Here is a 20,025-nt window from a genome sequence, read left to right as displayed (position 1 = left end):
GATTGCAGCCATTCCCCAACTCTCTGTGAATGGTACTCATGGCCATTGATCAGTGGGCTTTGATCAGTGGGTTTTGGACAGTGGTTGTTGATCAATGGTCATGAGAATTTGCATAATTAAGATTAAGGAACTGACCTCCCAGCCAATTGTTCCTTCAGTGGGCTGGTTTCAGTCATTATCCAAATGTACTGTTTATAAGGTTGGGGAAAGCTGCAGTCAGCTGAGACTGAAGAAGTCCCGAAGGTGTCCTTTCATGTCTAAATATGGTTAAACGTGATACATCATTTCTTCCTCCTCAGACAACCAACATCTTTTAACACACCCAATTTATAGTGTGAGATGGCATTATTTAACACTGAACCACCATCCTTTTACTGTTCTCACTTATCTTGGTCATGGTATTCTTAAGTGCCTGAAATGAAGGCAACTGGACTTCAGTTTCGTTTTTCTTTTTTTCACCTCTCATCAGAGAGTAGCAGGTATTTAACCCCTTTGAGAGTTGTTGGCCTACCTTGTTGCAGTCTAGTCATTAAGGGTCACATGAGCCAAGGTGGGAAGTAAGGAAAGAGTCACTACAGTCAGGAGCCAATGTGTGAATCCTTTGTGAGACATTGCTCCACCCTCCCATCCTGTGAGTTATTAAGACCACATGGGAAGGGATCTGAAGATTGTCTTATAGGTGGCTGAGTTATTGTTGTAGGCCAGCACCTTTGTTCGATGAGGGTTATTTACATTGGACATAGATGGCTTCCTTTACTCTTCTCTCAAATCATCTGACAAATACATAATTTAGATCTCTACTAAACTTTCAATTTTAACAGTTTTTAACCTATTTTTTTTGTCTCTAATTCTTCAACTCAGATTAACATGTGATGTAGCAAATATAGTAACAATGACTTGGACAGAACGGACGGTAATATAGACTAATGATGATTACTAGGTGTATCACACTGCTGTGACAGAAAAAAAAAATCAAGACAGTTTTAAAAAATAGTTTTTAAAAAATAGGCTAGATCAAAAAATAAATAAATGAGAATACGCATTGTAAGGACAGGAGAGGACTCTAAAGCATCTGCAAAATCACAAAAGAGAACAAAGTCTTTTTCCTGAAAAGAATAAATACTGTAGGTGGAACATAACAATAATGCTGTGATATAACCTAATTTCTAAGCCAGCATGAATTTAAAATCGCTTTTGTGCTTAAAAAAAAGTATATTTGAAAATCTACCTTGATGAGAAATGGATAGACTTTATTCACTGAGAAAGGGCATGTGTTGCTATTCAAAGCTACAAACATTAATGGACAGTGGGATAAAATCTTTTTCCCCTTACCAAAGGTTTAAAATAAAACTGAATTAGTTCTTTTGTGACAAGAAACAGAATAACAGTTATGACAATCTTTGCAAAGGTAATATTATAGTGTTACAGTCTCAGATTACATGTCAGTGTGCAGTTAAAGTAATAAGCTGATAACTCCGTGTGGTGAGTTTCACTTGTGAAATACGGTATTTGGAAAACACAGATGTCCCTTGTAGACGGATTTCCTGTCTCACAGAGGAATTAGAATCCATTATCCTGTTGTTTTGACACGCACTTCTCACACTCTTATTGGGTTTGTCCTAACAAAACCCTGACCTCTGTGATGGGACTTCCTCCTTGTACGGCTGTTTATTCAGGCTGTTCACACAAAGGCACCTCATGTTAGCTCTACGCTTTTTTGTGAAAATATTGCAGTATGTGGTGGCATGACCTCAACTTTAACTGTGTTTATGTTAGTGTTTTGTGTATTTTTGTTGGAGAAAAACTTATGAATAACTTCTAATGAGCAAGAGAAGCCAAATGATGCATTATATTGTTAGAGGTCTTTCCAGAAAGACTGGAATTTGTTTTTTCTGTTGAGAACTCTTTCTGTTGCATATCTGTTTTTCCATAAGTATTCCTCTGTGTTTGCATTTACATATTTTAATGCAGCTGCAATTCTAGAAGCTTAGATGAAGTCATATATTCCTCAGTGGGGTATAGGCAGTAATACAAAATATCCACCATGAGGCTCTTTTACAGTGCTGGTTTCATGTTTTTCGTGTGTTATTGTTAATGAGAGGAATATATTGCAGCACATTTCCTATAGCAGCATTTGTAGTGGCTGTCAAAGTTGTTAAGTTGCATTCACATGAATGATTTAGGACCTTTTCTTGCAAGAAACAAATATGCAATTACGATTATCAGAACTATGCTACAGGATGTTACCCAAGTGAACAGTGTGAGATTTTGAGTGGAGCACATAAAAAGGAGTGTATCAGAGAAAACCCAGCTGACACACATGGTATCGCTGAGATATAGAAGGTACACAGTGCACAAAGTGCCAAGGCACACAGGGCTATAAGAAACTAGAACAGGAGACGAGTGGAGGGACAAATTGGCCCAATTAGCACCATGTAGCAGGAGGAGGTGTTGGTAAAATGGTCAGATAGGCCTGTTAGATTATACAGTGATTGTGAAATCAGATCATACTTATCACCAGACGGGATGAGAAGTATTTTGCTCTTCTTGATCCAAGGTGCCTATGGTAAGATAGCGTGTGTGGCATTAAATATTCTGCTCTAGAGTCTCCTTCCAATGGAAATTCAAACAGCATAAAAGATTTTAAAAGCGCTTCATTAATAACACATTATCTAATGTAACAGGCATCTTTTACCTTCTGCTGGATGCTGTTTATATATTCTTGTTCACTGCATGAATTCTGCAAGCATGCTAGCACCTGATTAAAAGATCAGGTGGCAAGATGGTATCCTGAAAAATGGGAGCAATTCTGTAGAACTCACACAGATCAAGCTGCAACACGATGAGAGCAAATCCATTATATATGTAAATACTCTGCTTTGAGCAGCAAAATGTTATGTCTGATAGTCACTAAGCAGAAGATCTAGAGAGAGCGCGCTAACACCCTCCCCCCCAAACAAATATTTCCCCTTACAACAAGCCACATTTACTTTACCAGAAAACCTATGTAAAGCAGCTGCAAGCTTGCAACCTAATTGAGGAAACAGATCGAGTGAAGTGAAGCAGAACTGATTAGATCTTCCAGCATAGTAGCAGACGTCATTGAATACACAAAACCCCTGCAGAACTAGAATTCATGGACGTAAGATTAAAAGCACTCGGAAACACCTTTTCCAGGATTTTGAAGCTGTCGATCGTTACAAAATGAGGGCTTACCTGCTGCTCTCTGGCAGGTAGCTCCATGCCCTCCTGGGTTTTAAATGCACCTTAGAACACACATGCATCAACACTACAATGAGCGGGTGGAGGGAGGTTTGGAGTCTTCTCTCACCCCCATTCTCTGCGACCTGCTGGAGCGGGGGGGCTAGGAGGAGGAGTTGGCCGTCCGACTGCGGTCTGGAGTGTGGGGCCTCCCTGCTGCTGCGGAGTCGGGGCGGTCTGCCTCCCCCCACCGCAGGGAAAAGGGTAACACCACCTGGGTCTGGGTGCAGTTCCCCCCTCCAGGGGCAAGGGTACCTAGACCCGGTTCGTAGAGTACGCTTGGGGAGTGTGATCGTGTGTACAGCGTCTCTTTATGTCTGTCTCCACGTTGGTTGAGTGTGGAGTAAGTGCATATGAGAGCATGAGGGTGGGAATGGATGTTTGTATATGTGTGTGCCTGTATGTCTGTGTCTATATGTCAGGTTGGGTATCAGATGCCACCTCTCTGGGGACATCTCAGGCCCTCCAAGGTTTGGAGGCCTATCTCCCCCCACCACCACTTCCCCTGCCAGTGGCGGACTCCCTCAGACATCGGTGCGTTGGTGGTTCTTTGTGTCTGGGGATGGGCGTCCAGGTACACACCGGCTCACTCCTTGGCGGCCGCTTATCGGGGCCTGGAGCCTGGGGCTCGCTCGGGCCACTTCGGAGGTGGGGTGCCCCCGGCCTCTCGGCCTGGGGCTCGGTCACTCAGGCACGGCTGGCTGCCGGCGGAGCTCACGGGCGCGTCACTGCAACTCCCCCTGGCTTCTGCTCCGCGGCTGCTGAGTGAGCCCTCATCTGGGACTCTCCTCAGCTCTTTCTGGGACAGTGGCGCGGCTGCCCCTCTGTTGGTCTTCCTTGGTCTCTTGTGTTCTGAGGGCCTCTGGATGTCTGGAGTTTTGATCTCCTCCATACCTGCTTCATGCCCTGGAGGACGGGGCTGTGCCCCCCCCCCCCCCCCCCCCACACACACACCCTCTAGCAGATCATTACATGAAGGAACCTTTTAAAAAAAAAACAAAAAAAAAAACAAGCGCGTCCATGCTCACAGGTGTACACACGGGTGATCACACCCACAAACTACACCCTTTTTGGCTCCTACCTCAAAGCACACTGTGTTCTGTTGATCTTATGTGCTGCACAATAATGTTTAATATTTAGTATTTACTGTCATATTCCCATATATCATTGTGATGTTGTTTATTCTATTACTCTTGTTCTCTTCTGCTTGTTTTCTTTTTTCTTTCTCAGCAGGTGATTGATATATGCATTTTTTTTTCTCTTTTTTTTCCTGCCCATTCTGTTGGTTTTTGGTTTTTGCCCTTCTCCCCCGTCACTCTTCTCAGCTGTTTCTCTTTCCCTCTTTCTTTCTCCCCTTCTTTCCCCCAGTCAAGTCTGTCCCGTATTCAGTAAGTGAAAATAAAATAAACAATAAAAGGTGAATCAAATGGACCATTACGGCAAGGCTGGGATGGTCAATTTGGTAAAGTAAATCCGTTGGGCATCTTTCTTTGCCTTTAGACAACAATTCTGATGGCAAAAGAGCCAAACGGGACAGGCAAAAAACCCCCCCAAAAAAACCAAAATGAGGGCTTTATATCGTTAGTGTACATTAGTTCAATTTGCGGTATAAACAGTAAAGCAAGAGTATAAGTGGGACATTACATTTGTACTGACTGCATCAAGAGGAGTCAATCTGTGATGAATACTGCCAGATTGTAGAGGTTGTGATGAAATATTTCTGACCATCTCCTACGGAGACTATTTTATCTTTTTCCAACAGCCATTGGCATCTTTGTTAAGTGGTGATCGCAATATAATCAAACAGGAAGTGGTAGAGGTGAAAAGCTGAAAACTGCTGTTACATTTTTCCTCATTTACCCCACATTGCTTGTTTAGTCTTCCATCCTCTTTTTCCACTTTTCCTTCCCTCTTAACCAGATAGTGTAGTTGAGCTGACATTTATCTTGCTCATGCAGTGCATAATTATAGGTTTACAGTGACACTGTACAGTGACACTGAGTGTTGACAAGATGACAACATAGCTTCACTAATTTGCCTAACCTACCTATCCCATTTTGGCCACAGCCATTGTGCACATCAGTTCATATCAAAGTCATATCACCACAGACTGCTTTGTGCTTAGATTACATTTGCTATTTGTGCTCAATCAGACTTTTAGTTTTAGTGTGGTTGGCCATCACAATCTGGATGCTGAATGTTCGGGGGTTTAAGTTTCGATGGAATGCAACGCATAACATAAATATACAGTTTGTAGACGATTATTAAATCACTTTCTTGGCCCTACACACTACATTCCAATCTTGAACAAGTCAGATTACTCCACCCTAATTTGACCAGCTGCCTTAAAATGATACATAGGTAAAATGCATGACTTTAGACCTCCATTCTTCAATACAGCTGGCTTATGCAGGGTTAATTGAATTTAGTGAAAACAGAGAATAGAGGCTAGTCTGTGAGTCGACATTGCCAAAAAGCCCACCTCCAGACTTGAGGTCTAATTTTTGCAGAGCCTACTGTGTAGAGATTCTGTGGCAAAATATCAAGGCCACAGGTAATTCATCTTCTGGCTCTAGTCCTGCTTTGCAACCTAATTAAATGAATAAAGATGTGAAGAAATCTTCATTTCCGTAGGGATAAACACATTGCTGGATGGGAAAGGTACGAGGAAAGGCTGGCTTTGTAAAGCAGGAAAAGAGGCAGGTGAGAAACCACTGGCTGGGAGATAGTGAATGGCTCAACACTTTTGAATAGTAAGGGAAAAACTGCTCTGATTTACATGCAGCTGCAGTTGCTGGCTCATTTGTTTTGATAATAGCTCATCCTGCACACAGAGCTGACTCCACCATATATATCTGAGTTAACAAACATTTCACTTCTTGTGTTAATACACCACATTGAAAGCGTTGGGCATTATATGAGACAATGAAGAAGCTTGTGTCATAGGCACAAGACACACTCGAGTGTACTGGCTGACAGTTTAAATACTGCCTGCATCATCAATGAAACATCTGGCTTGTCTTTGGTGTCTGCTGCAAACATAAGCAGTCTTTCGTACAACTTAGTTCCCTCAATTTCCTCACTCATCAATTTTAAGGGGTATGCAAATGGACAGTTTCTCCAGCATCCCTGGGAGACTTCATGGTTACAACAACAGGGCAATAAATTTTCATTATGTTTTTTTTCCTTGAAAGGCAGAAATTGAAGTTTTGATATTTGGGTTTAAGGTCCTAAGCATTTGGAACAAATAGGGAGATGTTGCATAGGGATGATAGGCTTCCAGCCTCAATCAGGTCCCCCCAATCTCCCAGCAAAAAAACCCACCCATCTACTGGCTCCACAGGGAGTGTCAATGATGAAGTCAGCCACGGAGAGCGACGGCCCTGCACCGCTCTGCTCAGCCTTTCTGCTTTATGACAGGCCCATATTTCACCAGACTCATTCTCCAATGTCCACCGTCACTGTTCCCTGCATTGTCAAGGGGGCGACTCCCATCATCAGATCGGTGATTTCACAGCCTGGTGGCAGCAGCACTTCCTCGCTGTAGATGACTGAAATGGCCCCACTCCAGACAGCTGGGTGACCCCTCCTTAGTAACTGGCTCTGGTTTTTCTCATCATGCACATGTAAAGATGATCTAGTTTGGGATTTATTCTAAATGATGCCAATATTTTTGGGAGGTAAAAATGTGTTTATTTTATTTTTTATCAGAAGAAAATCCAGCTGCGACTACACCCCTGTTGTATTTCAAAAGATGAACAACCTGTCACTTTGCTTTAGGGAATAGTATGACGTTTAGAAAATATCTATAGCCTTTAGTATGGCTAAGGGGGGGAACTAAATGTTAAAAAAAAAAACCTAGCCTTGACCAGACTTTAGTGTGAGTTATGTTTACATTAGACACAAAGGATGCTACTTTAGTCTATGCTATTTTTATGATTAAAGCTAGAAAATCATAAACAACCTTTCTGTATCCCAATCATCATTTCCACGTTCAACTTTTCAATTTCAGCTTTTGTTTTAAATTAAAGATAAAAGGCTGATTCCTACTTCAAGTCAGAGCAACCTTTGATGATTTCAGTGAACTCGTTTGATTTTAGTTGCTGTTAGTGTGATAATGGCATCTTGCAAAGAGATCATTCAACGCACAAAGCCAGTGGTTTCTTTTGGGTCACCAGATCTAAGGGCTATCATTAACAGCAACCACTTAACAGAGAGGCAAATGGAAATTTTTCAAATAATTACGAGCATAATTATTATTTACTTCGTTTTATTTCTGATTCTATTTTAAGCCAGCATGATCATTAGCTGCCCAATTTGCAGGCTACAGATGCACACTCACAGGGGCAGAGTTAAACGACTCACTCCCACACGCTGACTGACTCTTTCTTTAGGTCATTTGTTAAACTCAATTTGAACATTTTCTGTGTAATTCTTGCCATGAGCTGTATTTGCAGGTCACAGATAGACGAGAACGCCTTTTTCATTGCATGAACATTCACATTTTACCCAAATTTCTGCTTAAGTCTATGAACATCAGGGAACAGTTATAAAAAAAATGTTGGGTGTTTGGATTCCACGTGCACATCTGTGTCTGAAACACAAGCATAAATGCATGCCTATGTGTTTGCATAGACCCATGCCAGTACAACTTTGTCCAGTCAGTAGTGTGTGTGAATGAGAGTGTGTGTGTGTATTAGTGTATTTAAGAGCATGAAAGGGCACTCTATCTCTGAGAAATTAAACACAAAGACCCACTGTGCACTGTCATACTATGCCATTTATATGCACCTTACTTTGTTCTTTCACACAACCCTTCTGTTCTCCACTGTTGGCATGACTAATGACAAGGAAGAGGTGCTTAACAGTAAACTTTGTGTGTAAATGTGGTATTAGTTTTGCAATTAACTCAGTTGTGGTTTTCTTTACTTTTTCCAATTACGAAACTAGGTTTTAAACTTTTATGATGTTTGAACTACAACACATCTTTCCTTGTGAAACCCAAATACATTTGCAATCTAATGCATTGCCTTTCATAGATGACTTAAAGCAGTTTCAGTTGAAAGAAAGCATTATCAGTTTGAGTCACATTTCAGATTCAGCAGATACTTATTACTCAAAGATATGAATATTTAAATAAATCATAATCGTCCTCTTATCAGCTGTTCATTGAATTAAAGGATGGATCTATTATCAGTGTGTTTACAGGTTGTTCCTGCTGAGGTAATGCACTCAGTGGCCACTTTATTAGGACAGTAAGTCACATGATAGCAAATCATTGCATTTAGGCATTTAGACATGGTCACGACAAACTGCTGAAGTTCAAACTGAACATCAGATGACAAAGAAAGATAATTAAAGGGAATTTCAATGTTGCATTTTGATTGGTGCTAGACTGACTAGTCTGAGTATTTCAGAAACTGGTGATCTAAAGAAATGTTCGCACAAACTATCTTTAGGGTTTACAGCAAATGTTCTGAAAAAAGCAAAAACATTCAAAGAGCAGCAGTTGTCAGGATACAAGACGTAAAAGGAGACTGGCTAGAATGCTTCAAGCTGATGGGAAGGCAACAGTAACTGAAATTACACTCATTACAACCACGGTATGCAGAAGCAGATGGGCGACAGCAGCTGAAGACCACACCACTCCTGTCAACTAAGAACACGAAACTGTGCACAGGCTCACCAAAATTGGACAATAGAAGATTGGAAAAAACATTACCTGCTCTCAATTTCAGCTGTGACCCTATCACCCCATTGGATGATAGGGTCTGAATTTGGTGTAAACAACATGAAAGCATGGATCCCTTCCTGCCTTGTATCAGTGATTTAGCCTGCTGGTGGTGTAATGGTGTAGGGGATATTTTCTTGGCAGACTTTTTTTGGGCTTAGTACCAGTCCAACAGAACACCATTGGGATGTGGTGGAACAAATCTGCAGCAACTGTGTGATGCTATCAAGTCAATATGTACCATAATCTCTGAGGAATGTTTCCAGCACCTTGTTGAATCTATGCCACGATGAATCAAAGCACTTCTGAAGCCTGAGAGGATCCAACCTAGTACTAGCAAGTTGTATCTAATGGAGTGGCCAGTGAGCGTATTTCAGCAAATATAAAGGAAGATGCCACATGTTTGTTAAAATGGTGAGGTTTATGTACACTAATCCAGGATCCAAGAAATGTTTAAAACAGTGAAACATAGTTGAAGACAAAAAAGTGCAGCAGTGTATTATTTATTTGTTTGTTTTGTTTTAGCTACACAATGTCACAAACAAGTCAGTGCAGCGGCCTGTACAGGATCTTGGAGTAAATTTGTTACAATAAGAATTACAAGTCAGGATAACTTTGACCCCCGTGGTTCTTACTCAGCATCATTAACTGAATGTCCAGTATAAACTTATGTTATTTATTCAGTTGGCAATTAGGTCAGATCTCCTTTTTTGTAAGCAAAATGAAATTCTGAGATGCACGCAGTATGATTTGCAAAGCAGAATATACAAAAGCGCTACATATCGTCAGCCTTGATTTGTTATGAATCACTGACTATATTCTGTAGTTGACAAGCGGTCCTGTTTACCTGAAGACACAAGTCTTTGCTGTCAGTGCTTGTCACAAGAGATTTCCATGCGTATGGCAATTACAGTGTTTGCTGGTTGCTGTCAGTGGGTCCTTTGGGCTTCTGTATCACTGTATAATTTCTTTCCACATAGTAATTCTATCACTCTTAAAATGGAAAAAGAGGGAAACCATAAAGGACAACAACATCCACAGATAAATCCGTTTAAAATGCATTTTGAATCTGGGATGGTCACCAGTTTGTCTAGGGAGAAATTGCATTTGCTGCATGTAAGTTCAGAAATAAATCCAAAGTTCAATGTAGGCAAGTAATATCAATTCTGCATTTTCATGTTTTTGGATCAGACTTTATAAATACTTAATTGTAAAGAAAAACAAAGGTCATGTAGTGCCCCTGGTGGACAGTCAGTGTGACTGGTGGTCCACCACAGAGGGCCAATGCTGCCATCTACAGGCAAAGTAAGTTCCTTTTTAATTTGCCATTTTAACAGTGTTTAAATGTGGCCGCCAGTGGCGGTCCTAGCCTGTTTGGCGTTGGCGCCCTGGGCGAACACGCCCTCTGGCGCCCCCAGACACACAAAACATATTAAAGACTGTACATTAACATAAAACGGTTGTACACAGACACACATATGAAGAGAGAGAGAGTATGCATAGTATGCAAACGGATACCAAACAGCCATCATAATTCGTCATGCAATGAGAACAGGACAAATCAACAATTGACAATGACTAATTAATACTAAAATCTGTAACACATTGTATTGTTTGGAGTTTAGTCTGTTACTGTTACTATTTTTACCATTTCTTCTTGGAGCAACTGTAACCCACATAATTTCCTTAGGGATTAATAAAGTATTCTGATTCTGATTGTTTCAGGATGACCTGCCATTATCCAATCACACATCTGCTTACCTGTATCTTTTGCTCGTTTCTCCTCCTCTTCTTTTCTCTTTTTTCTAAACTGAGAACCTGATGGCTTTGAACTTTTCTTGTCCATCTTCCATTGGTTTTAATTTTGCACTCCAGTATGAACACCCATCTCTCAACCCGAGGATCACCACAACATAACCTAACAGACCTACACCTTAGTTCACAGATTCACTTCGTCTCTAGGGTTTATTTCTGAGATTTCACACAACCCAGGATTCAAGTCATAAATACATAATGGGCTTGGATTTACAGCATTATAAATGAAATGTGCTCTATTTGGAAGCAGCCCCCCTTTCGACGGGTTGTGTGTGAGACTTTAAATCATCAAACTGTAAATATTAAATTGTTATTGATCCCTTTACCCCTAGTCCTAAAGTGTATATTTATTTTCTTACTCTTCTTATATATATTGTTTGTTTACTTGCACTGCTGTAACTGGAGCCTCGTCGTCTCGTCTCTCTATATACTGGACTGTATGTAGCGGAGATGACAATAAAGTTTACTTTGACTTCGGCAGCAAGCAGGTGCACCGAGTGCTCGAAAAAACATCGGTGCCAATTATAAGTCTGTATCATAATGTCTGGTGTTTTCGTGTTTGTTGTTTTGTTTTTATTTTGTTTTATTTTGCGAGATGGTTAGGTGCTGCTCCAGCCGGTCAGAGAATCCCCCGCCGCCCCGCCCTCTCCTCCCTGCGCCGCAAGCAGCAGGCGCACCTCGCAAACGAAGGGCGCCGTTACTCCCCGCAAATGGGCGATAGAAAACCGATCGGTGCGTACGCCATTCCCAATATGCGCTGGCTGACGTCGGGGGAGCTTTTTTTTTTTTTTGGCCGATGCCCGTGATGCCGCTCCCCACCACGATGCCGCCCCGGGCAACCGCCCGTGTCGCCCGTACCTAAAACCGCTACTGGTGGCCGCAGTACCATTTGCTGTGTGTAATGTATTGGAAACGATTTAAAATCACATTTTAATGATTGAGTACAACGTCTTGATTAAATGGGGCAAATATGAGAAAACAGTCAAACAGGAAACAAATAGAGTTTTTGCAAAGCAACCTCCTTCAGTAAAGCACAAAATAATAATATGAAAAACTATTTGCAATCAGTGGAAGGAAAATCTTAGAACAAAGTTAACAGCCTGCATTTATATAGTAAAGTTTGGTGCACTTTGGTCTTTCACTTCAGCCAAAGAAAATCCTTTTTGTATTGTAAAGTATCACCATGCCAGTATATATAGTATATATTTCCAGTGGAAACATAATTTGTTACAAGCCATAAAATGGATATGTGTTTGCTTGCTCATCATGATACCTGACAGTGAAGCTTCCTAAGGGCTCTTGTTTCCTTCTTTAAAAAAAATAAATAATAAATAAATACATTGAATTTGGAGTGACAATCCATGCCATTCACCAGCAACTGTACCTGGAATGATTTCAAGCAATAATATTTTAATCCCATATTCCACTTCTTGGGCTTGTGGGGGTATCCTACTCCTGCTTATGTGGCCTGATCAGCAGGCCATACAAGTTTGTGTGTGATTCATGTAACAACAACAAAAAAGAATCTTACAGCTAAAACATGCACATGACAAAATAACCCAATACAATAAGTGCAGACTGTAATCTGTGAAGGATAAATGAAGGTAATTGGTAAGTGTTGGAGCTTTTTATTTCATGCTAAAACCATCAGCGCCTCTCTGTGGTCAACCTGCCAAACAGCAAGAGGCTGATTCTCTGGCAAATGGTACATTTGCATCTTACAAATGGGCACACCCTAAATTGACATTCAATACAAAACAGTGACTTTTCTAGACAAACTGAAGATCAGAACACATGTCAGATATCTAATGCTTTTTGTTTTTCTAAAAGTAAAATAACCATTACAACTCATTTAAACCTGTGATGTAAATCTGATGCTTTTTGGTGGAAAATAAGCATGTCAACAAGAAGCACCAAGGACATCAAAGAGGGCCCTCCAAATATATTTCCACCTGAAGGCTTGTAATAATACTCTTTCTTACTGTAACAGTTATACACCATTCAGTACTGCAGCTTCCTTTGATTTTACAGTGCAATCCCCGATGAACTGCATAGAAGCATTAATGAGGTTTTAGTTAGATTTTACAGAGTAGCATCATCTAATATAAAGTTGCAAAGTGACACTGGATCTTTGGTTTAAGTCAAAAAAGAAAAGATGAAGCAACTTCCTAAATAGTTCATCATTCTAACAGTACATTAGTATAATAATACGTTCATTTAAATACTTCAAAGGTGGTTATAACCTTTTTGACCTCGTTTGTAAAACTTGCTACAAAAACATGCAGATTGACATATTAATATCCAACTCATAGAATGGAGCTACTACGTCTTGAAAACTACTTTCATTTGAAGAGTAAAAACACATACGAAACACGTGTAAAAGACTACAAATGATTAGCATGTCCTTTAATAGAGGAAGGCAAAATTCCAGCTTCCTATATATGTTAAGAGCTATTTGTTTGCATAGTGTAAGAAAGAGTTGCTTTTTAAGAATCAACCCTGTCAATAGAGATCGTTAAGATCTTCACAGCCTGGTTGTTCAGCCTTTGGCATTGCTGTGACTTCATGTCCTTGACCTTCTGTCTTGAAATTCTACATCTGGTTTTCATTGTATTGCGGGCTGGAGTACTGCTCCTGCATTGCTCCAGCTGCAGCACCCATGGCAGCCTGCTGGGCTGCTGCTTGGACATGAGGGTTCTTCCAGGCTCCAGTGGACCATTCCTCCTGAGCTTTAGTCATGCTAGCCCCACTGCCCCGGTAGAAATTATGGATCTGCATTCAAAGTGGAATAACAAGTCATTATCAAGAAGCAATTATAGACTAAAAGTAAAGTAGGTTTAATTACTTAAGTTGATGCTGACATAGATTAGATACTTTATTTCCTAATCCTTAATTCTGTAGACCTAAACCATTTGTATAGTGCTGTAGATACTTAAAAGGATTCTCATTTTAGTGGTAAACCCAACAGTGCTGCTCTGCAGGAATGAATAAAATTAATCAAATTTCTGGAATGAACATGGCCTTGAAGCTACAGATAAATAATTTTTGAAAAATTCAATTTAATAGAATTAGCCTTTATAAGAAATACCTATCTACTTTCCTCCCTTGAAGTAATGCACCAGTAAAAGTCTTACCCTGGTGAGTGCAATGAAGGACAGACAGGCCACAGCAGTGAACATGATTGTAGGGACCAGCATGATCAGTGCGATCAAAATATTATAGCTGAAAAAGGAGATAGTAGCCAACCAACCACTGAAAAAGATAGAAAGGACCATTACGGCAATGAAAAAAAGAGGATTTAATTTTAGAATCTTAACGCTACAGGAATCTGCTATTGGACTGACTCATATTACCACTGAACATCAGGCTGTCAAATGGCAATGATTTTGTAGACTTTAAATACTTTAGTATAAAGTTTAAAAGTTTTATAGCTTATGCATGAGGGTATGGAATTGCACATGGTGACATTTATAAACTTTATGGAGACTGTCATAATATTAATTTGTGATCATCAGCTTGAGTAAGGTGACATTTTGAGGATTGCTTTAACAGCCTCTCAAAATCTAATAACAGGACTATCATAAAAGTTATACGAGGGCCATATCTGATGGTCCATCACTGTCATGTTAATGAAAGCAACAAAGTCTTCAAAAATACATCTCAACTAACCTGAACTTAAACTATTTATGCACCTAAAACACACTTGTTGGGATTAACTGTTTGTTTAATTTTTGTGCTTGTTTTTTGACATATTAAACAATGTCCAATTTTAATGTTCAGATTTATTTGCACAGCAATTGGTCAAACATTCACGTATGCTGGTAAAAATGTCTGCCAAACTGTCTGTGGCATTTGTGTAATACCATTTATTGTTTTAGAATTAAGTTTAAATTGTTTTAGTGTCAGAACAGTTAACTATACAAAATATAATTGTAATTTTCATAACAAATATCTGAATAGATTAATAAACACAAAAATATGCCTTTCCAAATTTGAACATTGTAAGTCAAATGTAAACAAATTAGATATACAGTATATGACATATATAAGTAGTAGTATATAAGTTTATAGTTTACTGTGACTCTGAAGAGGATAACGCTCCAGAAACAATATATTGCTTGACCGACATTGTCATAGTGCTTCAGTCCTCCTGGTACTTCTGTCAGTCTTTCTCACTCTCCACCTTGGTGCGCTCTCTCTCTCTGTTTGTTTGTGTGTGTGTGTGTGTGTGTGTGTGTGTGGTAACAACACCTTACCTTTCAGAGGTGTGATCCTCTTAGGCCCCGCCCTCCAGCCTGGCACACCTGTAGTAATCAACTCACCTACTACTCATCTGGTGATCAGTCAGCTCCCTTCAAATACTGAGAAAATTCCTTCAGTAGAGGTAGATACTCACTCCTGTTCTGTAAGTTTATCAGCTGGGTCCTTGTGTGTTTCTCTTCTTTCAAGGAGTCTTCTCTGTTTTCCTCAAAGAGGATTTTTCCGTGTGAGTGTGAACTGTTTTGCTATCGAGTCTAAAGACAGTGAAATCTATCTGACCATCGGCTTGTATACTGTGCATAGGATCTGTGGAGGTTCCACAGAAAGACACTGTAACACATCACTGTAAATCATGGGTGTCCAACTCCAGGCCTCAAAGGACCGGTGTCCTGCAGGTTTTAGATGTGTCCTTGATCCAACACAGCTGATTTAAATGGCTAAATTACCTCCTCAGCATGTCTTGAAAGTCTCCAGAAGCCTGGTAATGAACTAATCATTTGATTCAGGTGTCTTGACCCAGGTTGGTCACCCCTGCTGAAAATAAATTCACGAACTGCATTCTAAGTCTGCGTTTGGGTCCCGTCTGCTCTTTGAGTATGACAGGCATGTTTGGGTTTGTAACCTTCGTTAGGGTTACCATTAAGCCAACAACCCAAAACATGTTAAACAAAAAATAAAGTTATTAATTTATATTAGAAGTGTTGCTGGAGCTTTATTCTCTTCAGACGTTATACTCTTCTCTGCACCTTGAAAGTAAGTGAAGTTGTGCCTGACACTTCTGCCCAGTCTTACCATACTCCCCATCCTGGGATGCCTATGCTTTGGATGACACTAATCCCAACTTGAGCCATGAACACAAAGAAGAAGATCATGAAGTTGAAAGAGCTGTCACTCCTGTGAAGAATACAAAAAAAAAAAAAAGACTATTAAGCAGTTACATCTGTGAAGCTAAATTTAGTGCTATATACTGTATGTCTACATGTTGCATCATCTACTGTTTTAAACAAAGACAGTTTCCCCTACTCGACATCAACATCTCTCTTGGCAGCCCAGTCAGCAACTACATGCTGCTGCCATGTAGTGTGTCAGCGCATGAGACAATATATTCATGTCAGCAGAGCATATGAAAATTGCACTACCCTTCAGCGAAAGGTTAGAGAATGTTCTGAGTGTCCTTCTGTCCCTGAAGGGACATTTATCTCTGTTGCTACTCAGCACTTTACAAAAATGGAGGACAAATTAGCTTAAAGACAAAACAAGAGCAGACCACTATTTTAGATGTGTATTCAGCTTCGTTAGCATTTAATCTATGTAAGACTCAGAGTGAGTTTGTTTTATGTTTGTTTTCTGTCATATTTAACAATGTCCAATTTTCATGTTCATAAATGAAAGAGTATATATACATTTTTTCATCTTATAAACAATTTATGAAAGGTTCATGTACTGCAAATGCTAACTGTTTCTATGGAATAGTGTGTTGAAGTGACCCAGGGAGCTATCCACAACTGGAAAATTCTTTCTTTCCCTGTGAATCGTGACATAGATGGATCTTGAGCTGCCTTGTCAGAGTTGGGTCCTTACCCAGAGGGGTTAAATTTCATGTCCTTTTCCTGTTTATATGAAAAGACATCTGTACCTCTCATTTAAAGCTGCATCTCAAAGACTTCTCTTAATTTTGGGCTAAAAACAACAACAACCATGAACTATTTTTGTGTGAAACTATAACACATAATATTTAAAAGGTCTTAATACTATGACATCTAAAACATAACACAACAACTTCATTCCAACTAACATAGTTAAAAACAGTGCTTGGTATTATTGTATTACTTCATGTTTGACTTACTTGAAGGCCTTGTAGATGGGCCTGAACCAGCAGACATATGAGCAAGGAGTGAACATGAGGACCCAGATGATGGCCATGCCAAAGTTTGTCACACCACCTCCACCAAACATCCAAGCAAAGCAGCCAAAAAGATTCACAACAAGTGTGGCACTGTTAACTGTAAGAACACAACAACAACAACAACAACAACAACAATAACAACAAATCAAGCATTGATGCAAAAGAAAAAGCCCTAAAAAACACCTGTCTGATACATAAACATGCATAACTATGGACCAGTTTGGAAAAGTAAAGAGGAGACAGCCACAAATAACTTTTTAGCTGAAGTCATTTTCTATTACCAACACTTGGCTCCATTTCAGCCTCTGCATTCACATTCCAGTTTTGGTTTTTAAACTAAACAAGAACTCTATGTCAGTTTCAAATGTTGGTCTTTGGGGAAATTTTGAAAAACTTTACAAGAAAAAGAGAAAAAAGTGAAGCACTGCACAGGTGGCACATGACAGCTATTTGGAAAACACTTTCCCCAATGCACAGCACAGCAAAATTCCTGTTAGCTTAGAATGATTTTCACAAATTAAATGAAGAAAAAGTACTCGAGCACAAAAATAACAAGCCGTGTGTGCATCATGGCAGAAGGCAAAAATCTGAGCAGATTGGGACTTTCAATACCTGCTTATGTTTATCTTTTTTTTTTTAAGTCGCACGCAAAAAGAAATTTAGAGCAATTATAAATTCTTCAGTGTGACAGATGCATATTTCCTGCTATAACATTTTCTTTAAAAAATAGCACCTAAAAGGTAAATATTTAAAGAATATAATGTTTGTAAATCATTTAAAACATGTATTTCTTTCTGCAATACACAAAAAATCATCTCAAATGCTGAAACTAATTGATTGGTTTTGTTTTTGTAATACTGATTTTAGAACTTGTTTTAAATTTATTGTATCACATTTCAAGACAGAGTCATGTTTACAACTGTGTTGCATCACCTCTTCTTTTAGCAGCAATCTCTTTAATGAGTTAGAGAGGCAGCGGAGACCAACCCTTGTAGCTTTCATAGCTACATGTTTTCACTATCTTGCCTGATGTCAGATTTCAGCTCCTCAAAAATGTGTGGTCTCCTTTATTGTATTTTTTGTTTCACAATGCACCAATTTTTTTCAGTGGGTGACAGATCTGAACTGCAGGCCTTCCCATACTGATTCTCAGCCTCGTCCCTTGTGGTCAAAAACTTCTCTGGATTCTCTTAATCTGTTTTCTTATATAATGCAATGATGATAAAGAAAATTATAAATTCTTTACAGTTTTCCCTTGAAAATGTCACAGTTAAACTATGTTTTTTAACCGTTTATATTCACAGTCTTTACTGGTGAATCCCTCCCTATCTTTACTTAAAACACTTACTGATTCTCATCTTACCCCTATCACAATATGGCCCTTTTGCCAAATCCCCAACTAACAAAATTCACTTCTGAACTTGTCTCATTTGACCAAAACTGTTTGCAAGTATTAACAATCTTGTTTCACCTTTAATACTTTTTACTGCGTATTGGTGTATTGCCCTGCTCCTTATAGCAGTTCTGACACTGACTCCTGTGTCAGTGATACATCATTTTTGAGCTCTTTCGCACCCTTCCTCCTGCCCTCAGTTCTCTTACATGAATTCATGAACAGGCAGGAAGTTTCAGAGTACAGCAATGTCGCAAACACCACTGTACTTCATGTTTATAGTGCAGTAAACTTTGATGAAACTGCTCCTGGCAAAGATTGTTCAACACAATTTTACTGTTACTGCTCTGCTCAAACCAAGGCCATCTGGTCAGTGCTGTGACTCATTAACAAATAAACCAGTCAGGACATTACAGCCACAGCCCATAAAAAATCTTCTTGGACCTAAAGGACCCTTGTAAACCACTGCCCTTCTGTTTCATAGTTGTTATCATCAGCTGATCACAGAGGATAAGACACTTTATGGGGCCTTCAGGAAAATTATTTTTTTCTGTTTTTCTGTTATAGCCAAGGTAGAAAAAAAGAGTTTCTCTCTTGAAACATAAGCTCGGAAGTTTGTATAGGAGTTGCATTTTCATGACAGCTTTGCATCATGACAATCAAAAAAATAACATATAACATATAACTTCAGTTTTATTCACTTACGCATCCACAGATGGTACATTTTCTTGCACATGCTGCGATGCTGTTCAGGGATCTCCTCAAAGTCTTGGTAGAAACACGGCTTGAGAGGAATGAATCCAGGCAGTGGGGGGAAATTTGGCTCTGCAATAAACAGTTCAATACCAGTTATAACACTAAATACATCCGGGTGAGTAATGTTTTAATTTTGACTTCAGTTCGTCACAGTTTATTTACTGACCGGCCATTGGGAAATACTGTAAAGCTTGCTGTTTCGAGTAATCCCTCTTTCAGACTTTTCAGCCTGTGAAGTTAGAAAACATTTTAGATTAATATAGTGTGTATAGCACTTTGCATGCGTTTCAACTGCATGTCACTGGCAACGGAGGAAGTCCGGTGAAGGAATGGATTCTACATCGCTGCCACATAAACACAGTGTACTTTAGAGGAAGGAGAATGTTACAAATTCACGTCTCCGTCGACATTCTGCCGGGGGATTTAATGTGTGTGCTCTCCCAGTCATGTCCCAGTGGTGCTGATAACACTTTAGTCCTTCCGGTTTAACAGAAACATAAATCAGGCAATCTGCCCCCAAACCCAGTGACGATCAACAAGCAAGCCGCATTTCATCGAATGAAATGTTCCAACACACATTCCCTGCACATGTATTTGAACTGCAGAGCCAGGAATTACGGATTCGGCAGGAAACATAATCTGCTTACCTCCTCCAGAGAGCAGCCGCTCCTCTCTTTAACGTGCTCTACAACCGAAGCTTCACCTTCGCTTTAAACAGATGAAATCCAATCGAACGGAATCTACAGGTAAACTGTTAAACTATTTCAAGACTTTGTTTTGCTCTGTATGACTACAGGAATCGATCCTAACTATGCTGTCTGTCGGCCAATCACCGTGCTTCAATCTGCTGTCACTTTGATTCAGACCAATGGCCTGATTACTCTAATCCTTGACGTTGTATTG

At 39.7% G+C, this 20,025-nt stretch overlaps 1 protein-coding gene across 3 annotated transcripts; it reads right to left on the bottom strand.

Moving 5' to 3' along the window:
* Nucleotides 1–12,419: 12,419 nt before the first annotated feature.
* Nucleotides 12,420–19,967, bottom strand: LOC113025233 (secretory carrier-associated membrane protein 5-like). 3 transcript variants are annotated; one of them, XM_080299944.1, is made up of 7 exons: nucleotides 19,770–19,967; nucleotides 19,289–19,351; nucleotides 19,072–19,191; nucleotides 16,914–17,010; nucleotides 15,860–15,961; nucleotides 13,942–14,059; nucleotides 12,420–13,579 (listed from the first exon to the last, which is right to left on the bottom strand). In XM_080299944.1, the coding sequence occupies exons 2-7, from the start codon at nucleotides 19,293–19,295 to the stop codon at nucleotides 13,400–13,402; spliced, it is 624 nt and encodes a 207-aa protein (XP_080156070.1). In that variant the 5' UTR covers nucleotides 19,296–19,351; nucleotides 19,770–19,967; the 3' UTR covers nucleotides 12,420–13,399. The 3 variants fall into 3 exon arrangements, with proteins under 3 accessions (XP_080156070.1, XP_026028553.1, XP_026028560.1); XM_026172768.2 differs by having other exon boundaries at nucleotides 16,914–17,070; nucleotides 19,770–19,964; XM_026172775.2 differs by lacking the exon at nucleotides 19,289–19,351 and having other exon boundaries at nucleotides 16,914–17,070; nucleotides 19,770–19,964.
* Between the last annotated feature and the right edge of the window lie 58 nt (nucleotides 19,968–20,025).

The sequence above is a fragment of the Astatotilapia calliptera genome, chromosome 1 (genome assembly GCF_964374335.1).
Source record: "Astatotilapia calliptera chromosome 1, fAstCal68.1, whole genome shotgun sequence".
NCBI classification, from domain to species: domain Eukaryota; kingdom Metazoa; phylum Chordata; class Actinopteri; order Cichliformes; family Cichlidae; genus Astatotilapia; species Astatotilapia calliptera.
Note: the sequence above shows the minus strand (reverse complement) of the source record. Positions and strands in the feature narration are given on the sequence as shown.

Bases quoted from the DNA above. Each gene is read 5' to 3' on its own strand.
- LOC113025233 (XM_026172768.2), bottom strand. The intron at 15,962-16,913 runs GTAAGTCAAACA...TATTCTTCACAG, and splicing joins CCCATCTACAAGGCCTTCAA to GAGTGACAGCTCTTTCAACT. The intron at 14,060-15,859 runs GTAAGACTGGGC...TATCTTTTTCAG, and splicing joins ATCCCAGGATGGGGAGTATG to TGGTTGGTTGGCTACTATCT.